The sequence below is a fragment of the Geospiza fortis genome, unplaced genomic scaffold, assembly GCF_000277835.1.
Source record: "Geospiza fortis unplaced genomic scaffold, GeoFor_1.0 scaffold55, whole genome shotgun sequence".
Classification (NCBI taxonomy): Eukaryota; Metazoa; Chordata; class Aves; order Passeriformes; family Thraupidae; genus Geospiza; species Geospiza fortis.
The window spans coordinates 11,701,278-11,712,485 of record NW_005054308.1 but is presented as its reverse complement, the minus strand read 5'-3'; the positions used below and the strand labels follow the sequence as shown (position 1 = coordinate 11,712,485).

Here is an 11,208-nt window from a genome sequence, read left to right as displayed (position 1 = left end):
GAGAGGTCCCCAGGTCACCCTGCAGTGACACTGGGGTGGGGACACGGAGTGGGCAGGAGGGGACACACCCTGAGGGATGCAGGCACTGCCTGGCACTGCTCTCCACGGCCCCAGGTCCCACCAGCAGCTCTCTGCCCCTGGTCCCTGCTGGGTGCCACCCTGGGGTCCCCACACCGAGCCCTGTCACCCCCAGCCCAGGGTCACCAGCATCTCCTGCTGACCCTCCCACAGCTCAGCCACCTTCAGGGCTCAGGCTGGAGAAGAAATACTCACTGCCTTCGCTCTGGCTGTCCTTGTTGGAGTTGTACACCTGGAAGACACAAGCAGAAAGCCTTGTGAAGACCCCGGCTGCAGCTGGTGCCACACAGCGTGGCTGCTGCCAGAGCTCCCCCAGCAGGTCCCCAGACACCACCACGACCTCCTGCACACAAACATTGGGCTGGCCCAGCTCGGGAGTTATTTAAAATACTGACTGGGACAGCTCTTGAAATAAAGAACGCAAATGGGACGGACCAGGTGAAAACAGAAATTAGAGGCTTAAAAATGGAGGTGGGGTTGGACTGGATGACCTTTAAAGGTCCCTTCCAACCCAAACTGTTCCATGATTCTGACTCCTCTCCTGAAAGGCACATACAGAGGATGTAAACTTAGAGCAAAGCAGGCAATTCCCTCATGGGCATTGCAGGAACCTCTGGTAGGTGCAGCTGGGGCAGGGAGCAGGCACCACCCTCCTCAGGTGCAGCCTGAGCAAAGAGCCAGGCAAAGAGCAGGAGAGGAAAAGAAATGTCATTAACTTAGAGAGCACAAGGGGTGCAGCAGGATGAGGCACTGAGGGCATCCAGCCCTGCTCCCAGCACAGCCACCACCAGGGCTCCAGCCCTCCAACATCCACACTCCTCCTCCCACCCCACCACCACAGCTTGGCTGCTGGAGAGCAAAGGGACATCTCAGCAGACACAGTAAAAAGGGAAAACACTGGCAGAAGGTTTTAATCACCATGTGAGGGCACTTGAAAAGCCCAGGATAATACCAACAGCAGCTGTAAGAAGATCAGCCCTCAGACAGGTTGCATTTCTCCAGCTCAACAGAGTAAAATGGTTTAGAGTAATCCTTCAGTGCTCACCAGGAGCGCTCCCACACGGCCCAGAGCTCCAGCAGCACCCTGGATGTGGCTGAGGGGGCACAGGAACAGCACCCAGGGCTGTGGGCAGCAGGGCTGGGAGCCCCTCCAAGGGGAGCTGCCTGCATCACATGCTGCCTCCCAAAATAGCCAGCAGGGCAAGCCTCCAAAGGCCATGTTGATAGCAACACCAGCAGCAACGGGGGAGGCTGAGGGCAGGGCTCTGCTCCAGCATCCCAGCCTGGCACCAGCAGGAGCTCTGTGCTTCCCCAGGGTCCCTGCTGGGGGATGTCCCCCAGGAGCTCCATCCAGCTGCAGGACGAGCCTGGGGGCTGCCTGGGATGCCCTCAGAGGGTCAGAGCCAGGCTCAGGCACTGCTGGCACTGCTGGCACACCCTGCTGCTCACCCCCAGCACCAAAACCACCCAGCAGGGCCGTGTGCCACAGCACATGTGTCACAGATGTATTTTATGAAAAATGCTTCTGCTAAGATTCTTCTCCTGAGAAGCTGAGAGGCCTCAGAAACGAAATGCAAACAATGGTTATCTGCTGCTGTGGAATGCAACAGGTGCATCTGTGATTGGTGTCATGTGGTTGTTTCTAATTAATGGCCAATCACAGTCCAGCTGTCTCAGACTCTCTGGTCAGTCACAAGATTTTATTATCATTCCTTTCTATTCCTTGCAAGCCTTCTGATGAAATCCTTTCTTCTATTCTTTTAGTACAGTTATAATATATAATAATTTTCTTTTAATATAATATATATCATAAAATACTAAATCAGCCTTCTGAAACATGGAGTCAAGATTCTCATCTCTTCCCTCGTCCTGGGACCCCTGTGAACAGCAGCACAGGCACGCCAGCAGCAGGGCACATGAACAGATCCCTTCCCTGGAGGTGACCCAGCCCCAGGCCATTCCTGAGCTGGGCACCAGCCTGGGCACAGCAGGACGCCTTGGACCAGCTCCACCACCCAGCACGTGCTCGGGGAAGCACAAACCCAATGGAGCAGCTCAGAGCTGGGCTTTGGGCAGGGACTGACCCCTCCAAGGAGCTCCTTCCCTCTCCCCCTCCCAGGACACCTGGCTGTGTAACACCACACCAAGCAGAGAGGATTGTTTGCAGAGAAAATCCTTCAGCCACATCTGGCAAGCGGGGGATGATTCAGCAGCAAAAGCAGCTGCAGTCAGCAGGAGAGTTCTCCTCTAGGAGCAGTGTTTATATCAAGAGAATTAAATGAGTGGAAAGAGGGAAGGAAAGCACCCGCGGGCTCCCCTGGCAGCAGCGCCCACCACAGCCAGCCTTCCCCAGGGAAGGTCCCCTCCAACCTCAGAGCCTCTCTTGGGGGCTCCCAGCAGGAACTGGGGCTCAGCCTGTCACTCAGAGTCACCCAAACTTGGGATCACTCACAGACTTTGTGCCCTGTCACACACACACACAGGTAACACTGAACACAGCCAAGGGTCAGGCTTGGAGCACCCTGGGGCAGAGGGAGGTGTCCCTGCCCATGGCAGGGTGGGATGAGAGGAGCTTTAGGGTCCTTCCAACCCAAACCATTCCAACTCCTGGTGCACAGCACAGCAGCTCCAGGGACATCCTCTGCCTGCACATTCGCTCTTCCAGTCTGGATCCATGAAACAGCAGAGGTTGTTATCACCAGAGACTGCCCTTAAAACAAGGGAAAAGGGCAGACAAGGAAACACAATATGCCTTTGCCATTAATTGCAAAGTGTGCACACAGCAAGAGGGAAGTTTCACACAAAGGTCAACAGCAGCCATAAAACACAGAGACACTGCCACCCTACACCATCTTACCAAGGACAAACCTTTTATCCCTTGTCTCTGTTAATCCACTAACACAACTCTACACCAGCAGGGTTTTAGCCAAGCCCCAAGTCTGCAATATCCCTTCCTTTTCCAAGAAATACTTCTCCTATTCTGCCTCAAGTCTTTTAGAGGGAGATTTTTCTGGGTAAGAGAAAGTTTCCAAGTCTGAGGAAAGGGCTGCTGCATAAGAGCTGCAGGAGTGAGGCTCCTGCAGTGGCCCAAGGGTCACCCCTGCCCTGCTGGACCCCTTGGGCTCGTGCCTTGGCAGAGGTTCTCCTGCCCAGCCTGGCCCAGGGATGCTGATATTCCACTCCTTCCAAAACAGCTCTGATAACAGGCAGGGCTTAAAGCAGAAGATGCACTTGAAGATTAAGCCTCACACATGTGAGTCAGTTCACAGACCAAGCTCCCCCTGGGAGAGGGTCAGAGTTCTACAGATGTTCTTGCTGTTCCCACACCACACAGAGCACCAAACCCTGGGCTGCAGCACCTCTGTCCTGGGAGAGGTGGGCTGGGAACACCTCGGAAAAGCTCTCCTGAACCCTCTTGCACACAACTGCCAATGCTGCATTTGACTTCCCTGCCCTCAGCCCCTCTCTCAGATGTGTCTGCACCATTGCCATGCCCAGGCTGTGGCTGCCTCACACACCCAGCCCTGGGCCAGGGGGGCACCAGGGGACAGCACAGTGCCACTGCCAGGGTGACAGCATCCAGCACACAGCGCTGGGAGCTCTGCCCAGCACGGGGCAGGCAGGATCTGCAGGCACACACATCACCCTGTCGCAGACATCTTCTCATGAAAATCCTTTCCTTAGGATTTTTCCTCCTGAGAAGCTGAGAGGCCTCAGGAACAAAATGTCAACAATGGTTATCTGCTGCTGTGGAATGCAACAGGTGCATCTGTGATCAGCCCATCTTGGATGTTTATAATTAATGGACAATCACAGCCCAGCTGGCTCAGACAGAGTCTGAGACAGAGCCTTTGTTATCATTCTTTCCTTTCTATTCTTAGCTTAGCCAGCCTTCTGAAGAAACCTTTTCTTCTATTCTTTTAGTATAGTTTTAATGTAATATATATAATAAAATAATAAATCAAGCCTTCTGAACATGGAGTCAGATCTCCGTCTCTTCCTTCAACATAAGACCCCTGTGAACACGGTCACATCACCCAGCACAGGCCAGACAATAAAACACCAATAAATGAGTGTGTTCTTATGCCCACACGCTGTTTGTCCTGTTGTTAACACACTCTGGAGGAAACAACTCCAAACCCAGAGAGTGTCTCGTGAAATAAAAAGCTTCTTTCACTTTCCAGCATTAGTCACTGCCAAAGGGTGGGAAATCAGAGGGAAGAATCATTGCTGGGAGGTGAAGGGGCTGTGGCCCGTGGACACGTGTGGGAACAGGCTGGGTTATAAAACTCCCAGAATTGGGACCAGTGACTAACTGGAGACAAATCCCTGCCCTGCAGCACTGCCATGCTTCAGCATCTCTCTCACACTAATATTCCCTTTTGATTGTATTTCCAGAGCCAAAATATCCTCCCAGGCAGTTCCAGAAATGATGCGTATAGAAAATATATCTATAGAGATAGTACAAAACTTACAGACCTTGATGTCTTGTACTTTACTTTGTTTTCTAAACTCCTACTGTAGATAATCAAATATCCTGAACAAAACCAGATTGTACAATTTTTTTAGCAGAAGCTACTGCTGCTTCATTCTTGCAGGATAATTGCTGTCTGGAAGCTTAAAGAAGACCTTTGCAAGCTATTATTGAAAAATTCCGAGATGCATCTGTAAGTAATCCAAAAAGATAAATTTTATGAGAGCAGTTACAACTCATGACTACTTTGACACTTGCACTATGCTCAATTATGAACTTGATATTTAAGATAATTCATCGAAGAACCAGTTATTTCCTTTGCTGAGACATTTCACCAAGTGCATGCTGTGTTTGCAGAGGAAATGGTTCTATAGGGATGATTAAGAGCTCTGAGATGTTGGAGGCTGTGCTAGAGGAACACACGGCCCAGGAGGCAGCTCCTGCTCCCCTGGGGCCCAGGGATGAGCTGGGGTCACCCCTCACAGCCACTGCTGGCTCCTGGATCCATGTCCCAGCTTCTCATGGGCCAAAGCCTGGGCAGGAGCAGCAATGCAGGCGCTGCACCTGCTCCTGCCCCCTCCAAATTCAGTCCTGCCACCACCACACACCCCACACTGGAGCTGCGCATCGTGCAGACGTCAGCTGTGGATTTTCCTCATCAGAAATCCTTTGAAAGACACCATCTGGAGCCCCAAACACTCCTACAGCCCCTGACAGCCACCATCTGGAGCCTCAACCACCTCCACAACCACTGATCGCCATCGCTGGGAGCCTAAAATACTCCTACAGCCACCAAGAGACACCACCCAGAGCCTGAAACAGTCCAACAGCCACTCTTCATCATCTGATGCACTTTCTGCTTGTGCACAGATAAATCATGATGAATTCAACCCATCAGTTTTCCAACCTGATCCTAAACAAACTTTGCACACATGACGTGCAGAGAGCAAGTGGGTATGTGAGTGGTCTGGGATGACACTGGGCTGTGGGAAAAGGAAAGGAAAAGGAAGTATCTGGGGTTGGAAGGGGAACTACAAAAAGATGATGTTGCATAATTTCATTTTTATTTCCCCATTTCAGAGGTCACGCTGTTGCCCGTGGTGCTCATTAACCTCCACAAGACACGGGCTATGATTTCCTAAGGCACTTGCTTCGTTTTAAGTTTCATTCACTTTCCTTTAAAATCCAAAATGGCCCAATCTAAGCTGCCTCCCTTGGAGGCTGCAGTGTTCAGCACAGTTCCCAAAATCCTTCAAATTCCAACACCGGCGTGTGATTCTGCCTGATTCCTCTAAAATCTAGAGGAAAGGCTTGCCCAGCTGCTCAGAGGAAAGAGGGGTTTCAGGAAAGCTGGAGAGCAGGAGCCAGCAGCCCTGCTTTGCAGACAGGGGGATCTCCACGCAAGGAGGATTTCAGCTCCAAGCCCTGGCGTGCAAGATTCCACCTCACACTCCCTTCCCTGGTGCTGGGACCTTCCCTCCCAGCCAGAGTTTCCATTTGGACTCTCAGAATGGGCCAGTCCTGCCAGAGTTCCCTGGTCTCCCTGGGGGAGAGGGGTGTTTGCAAGGTCCAGAGCAATGGGAGGAAATGCTGCAGTGTTATGCAATTTCCTTGTGATTCATTTTCAGAAATCCTCAAAACAGCCAGGAATGAGTCTCTCAACTCTCAGCTCAAGAGATGCACAAGCCCAGGGGGTATAAATAGATATGACATTCCCTCAGAACTGGTAGCCCAAGTGGGCTGGGGAGCCATGGGCAGGAGGAGCACAGACATTCCACACGAGTGTTCTGCAACCCTTTTATAAGGGCAAATGGGCTGGAGAGCAGAGCTCCAGCTGGAGCCTGGCCACCCTGGCTGACTCGGCTGCTGCTGGGTGTCTGCAGCACCCCATGGCTCACAGAGAGCCCTGCCCGAGCAGGGAAAGCTGGGGATCCCACACATCCCTCTCCACACCTCAGCTGCCCTGCAACAGAAGGAACAAGCCTTTCCTCCTGATGCCTTCCTCACCAGGACACCAGGGATGTTCCTGGTCGTGTCCCCACAGCCCCCAGCCTGTCCTGCAGGGCCCTCCATGGGCACAGGGGTGCCCACAGCAGGGCTGGAGCTCTGAGATGGCACAGGCCTGGGGCAGGGGGCACCCTGTACCTGTCCCTGCAGCAGCAGGAAGGGCTCAGGGGAAGAATGGAGAGAAGGAAGAAGAGAAAAGGGAGATGGACCCTCCAGACCTGCCCCTGAGCTCAGCACTGGGAGCTGCTTCACTGGGACACAGCCCTGGAGCAGCAAAGCTCATGTACAAAAAGCCTGTTTCCTTGTTAAAAGCAGGACACCTGGCAACCTTGATGAAATCAGCCCTTGTTTCTGGCTCTGCCTTATCAACCCTGTTCTATTTCTGTCTGAGAGCCAGGTTTTCGTACTACAAGCAGGATTTTCAGAGCTAGACTACACTGTGTTGTGGTTAGAAATAACCTGCCCTGCTCTGAGAGCCAGAAGGATAGAGACAGGAGTATGATCTCTCCCAGCCCACAGCCCTGCAAACCTCTCTGCAGCAGGAGGGGAGGGAAAATTATGCCTTACTTTCCCAAGTGGAGAACTTGGCAGGGCAGCAGAAACCCACTGTGAAATGCTGGTTTATGTCATGCAGACGAAGCTGTTCATTTGGAAGAGGGTGGCCAGGGACCCTGGCAGCTCCTTCCTTCCTTCCTTCCTTTCCTCCCAACCTACTGTTCATCCCAGTCAGAGCCATCTCCCACCTCGTGTCCCCTTCCTCTCTCCTGCTCCTTCCTTCCAACACAAATTCCAGCTTCAAACTTGTACCCTGGGCCTGATCAAAGGACAGAAAAGAGAATCTATCACAAATGCAGCATCTGGGGGACTTGAATCCCCTACATGGGTCTTGCTCCTCTGTCTCTGGGAGCTAGCTAAAGGATGGTTCTAATTAACAGCAAGCCCACATTTTATTACAAGTGCAGGCATTCCCAAGGGCCCTGGAGCCGAGGCCAGCCGGGCTCCCCGCCAGCCAGCTGGGCTGCTGAGCTCAGCGCAGTTATATAACCCTGTTTGTCACCCAAGGAAACAATCACCTGGGTCAGGACTGGGGGAAAACCACCTGGGTCAAACTGCCAGCTTGCCACGGCTCACACAGAGCAGGGAATGCAGCAGCAGCCCCTCTGGGGCTGTGTGGGAGCGAGGGGAGCCGAGCGTGTCAGACGCGCGGCAGCCTCGGAATAACACAGCTAAAGGTCAACTGCCCCAACAAAATACATTTCTGGAATAACTAAAGCGCCTGGAGTTTCCCAGAGCGGCGTTTCTAAGCGGGTCCAGCGAAGCAGACATGTTGGGACCACTCAAGTAACTGATTAAAAGTGAAAACTTGTACTGCTCTAAGCTTCCCCCAAGTTTTCTGGGATGCTTGAGCAACAACTTGCACATCCTCCTCCGGCAGCTCTGCCTGGAGCCCGGCCAGCACACACGCCCTTCCTCCTCCCAACGTCTGCTGACGAACACGGGCTCTCAACACATCAAAACCAGCCTAATTTTAAATGACAGTGTCATCTTTATTTTTAAAATAACTGTAACACAGCCGTGCCTGGCGCTCCTCCTCTGTGAAAGAGGTTTGACACTGCCCAGTTGCTCCGAACAAGTGCGGTGGCTCCGTGCCAGGACTGCCTCAGGCACCACTGCCTGGAGCTTTAAGGACTGGGACATCCCTGAGCTGAGACCCCTTCCAATCCCCCTTTTGCACCTGGGGACACGTGGAGCAGCACAGGCCCTGAGCTCTGGGGAAAGCAGCAGAAAGGGGACACAGTCCCATCCCTCCTCTCCCAGAGAGAGTTCTCGAAGCCCAGGGTGGCTGCAGAGGTTTCTTGGCAATCCTGGGATGTGGCACAAGGTTCTTTTCCCTGCACCTGGGGGCCAGCCCAATGGGGCTTTAAAGGCTCCTGCTGTCCCTCTCCAAAACTGCAGCAGCACGTTTATCCCTCTCCAGACAGGACCAGAAATTCCACAACACTCACAACCTCCCTGGGAAACCCTCAGCCCCGCCTGGACCAGCCCAGGGGCTGCCAGCACTCCCCACCACCACTTCCACCAGCCAGCAGACACTGGTGAGAGACAGCATGGGACACATCCACCCTGCCATGGCCTGAGCCTGCTCCTGCCTGCTCCTGATGCCAGTCCTGCTCCTGATGCCAGTCCTGCTCCTGATGCCAGTCCTGCTCCTGATGCCAGTCCTACACCTGACCCCACTCCTGCTCCTGATCCTGCTGAGCCCAGCTCCACACATGGATCTGCCAGGAATGACAAAACCAGGGTGAACAGAGAAATAAAATTATCAAAACAACAGAGCCCAAAGACCTTCTTCTGGGGCTGCAGCTGGGAGAAGAAAAGCCCCTGGGTGAGGGAAGGTGGCGGGGCTGCAGCAGGACAGTAAATCACTGCTTAAAACCAAATGTAAGACCCAATAAAGGAGGAAATAATGGAAGAGGCTGGCTTTGTGAGTCACTGTAGCATGAACCATTTACTTTAATTTTTAATTTAAAGTAGGAAACAATACTCTAATAGTCTATTTAAATTGGCAGGGAAATTTGTTCTCCCAACATGGAGCTATTCCCTGAATTTCTACATGTTTGTTCAATTGCCTGATCAAATAACTCGAAGCAGAGGTGATAAAGAGAGGAAAGGAAAGTGAGTGTGCTCTCTTTGGTCTGTCACTCCAGCTGAGGCTCTGTGCCTCCCTGCTGAGGCTGCCAGCATGGCTGCAGGGTGGACAGCACGTTCCCACCGAACCATGACACGAAATCACTGGATGCAAGCACCCTGCTCCCTGCCCTGAGGCTGGCTCACCTCTCTGGGCCCAGGCTCACAAACAAGTTGCTGCAAGCAGCTGCTCCATCCTGTTCCACATCTGTGCTGCAATCCAGGTTCGATTATCCCCATGGCCCAGGCACTCACAGACCCAACCCACCCCTCAGCACCACGCTCACCCCAGCCTGAGCCCAAAACCCACCTGAGCACACCTGCAGCAGAGCTGGTGGCTGCCCCATGTAGGAGATGTGTGTTGTGCCATGTGCTGTGGCCCAGGACCCACAGCCACATCCCCAGCCCTGACCCCTGGGAGCTCCTCTCGGGGTTATCAGCAGTGACAGGAGGAGATAAGTGGCTGTCACTGGGTCCCCACCAGAGGCAACATCTCCCAAAGGGACAGCAAAACCCAACTGGTGTGCTGGGACCAGCCAGCCCAGCATCCAGGCAAAGCCAAACTTCCCCAGCCAATTTCTGCAGCACAGGCCCCAAGGAAGAGCAAGGAATGCATTACAGACACGGTGAGGTATTCACACCAGAGACAGGAGCTCTGCTCTGCTCCTGGACACCCCGACAGCACAGCTGCAACAAGAGGTCACTAACTTGCCAGAACTGGGTGGGACAGCACTTTTAGGTGTGTAAAAGCAATCCAGAGGGCTCTTTTCTCTTTTAAAACTTATCTATAATGCTTCTCTAAGTATTTTTCTCTGAAACAGCTTCTTAAGCAGAGGACAAACCCCGGCAGCCACAGGGACTCCAGCTGGGCGAGCCGTCAGCCACTGAAGCAGCAGTTGCTGGAACCAGGAATGAAAGCCTGAAGTCAAGGCTTAAGACCTCACTGGCTTAAGTGCTTTAGAAGCAAAATAAAAGCTAACAAACTCCATGTAAAGTTACTGCTATTACAGGCTTAAAGGGTTACCAAACAGGAGAGGGAGAAGGAGGGAGCAGCAGCAAGAGCACATGATCTGAGAATAACACGGAACACGCCATGGACTGTGCTTCTCTGGGGATCCTCTGCTACCACCTTGTCCCCAAAATGGACAAAGAATTTTTTGGGGAAACAACATTGAGCTGTGGGATGCAAAAAAAGCCAAGCAGGGGCTGCCCTGGGCCAGTTTGGGTCCCAGTGGGACTCAGCATCACCACAGCTCCCTGCACTGGGGGTGGCACCGATGCCCCCAGAGCACGGAGAGACTGAGCTCCAGGTCAGGGAAAGTTCACTGGGTTGTCTGGGCCGGGCAACAGAGCGCAGGCAAAGAGAAGCAGCAAACAATACAAACTTAGACATAGGAGTGGGCAGAGTGGGGAAAAAATGTTCTGTTCGCTAAAGAGAGAGACAGCGAGATGGAGAAGCAGCAACAGGAATGACTCAGGTCATAGAGAACAACAAAAGAAATCTGCTGTAAGCAAACAAACCCAGGCAGGATGAAGGCCATGAAAACCTGCAAGACAGAGTACACAAAAAAACATATTTCCCAGAAAGCTGACGAAAACACGTCTGTGGGATTGAGAGTATAATCAAAGCCGAGCATGAAAAGGGCTGTGAGGAAAGGCAGAGCAGAGGCAGGCAGGGAGCAGCCCCTGGGAGAGCAGAGCAGGGAACACGGCGATCGATCGCGCCGCGCTCGCCCACGGGCTCCCCGTGCACAGAGCTCGGGCCACAGACACCGTCTGTGCCCAGAGATGCTCTGGGTGAGGCTTCTCCTGCCATCCCTGAGAACTGACATGGACTGAATTCACAGGATAGAGCAGATCTGCAGCTCCAGTGAGTCCCAGGGCAGTACAAGGGGTTGGGAGGTGACCAGCGGGTGCCTGTCCTTCCCCCTGCAGCCACACTGGGACTGAAGTCCTTCAAG

General features: G+C 53.1%; 1 protein-coding gene across 1 annotated transcript in view; it reads right to left on the bottom strand.

Moving 5' to 3' along the window:
• ARHGAP26 (Rho GTPase activating protein 26) overlaps positions 1 to 11,208 on the bottom strand; it is an 82,995-nt gene that overhangs the window by 49,971 nt on the left and 21,816 nt on the right. The window contains exon 11 of the mRNA XM_005418826.1: positions 274 to 310. Coding sequence (XP_005418883.1) covers positions 274 to 310 — 37 coding nt within the window. The remainder of the gene's footprint in view (positions 1 to 273; positions 311 to 11,208) is intronic.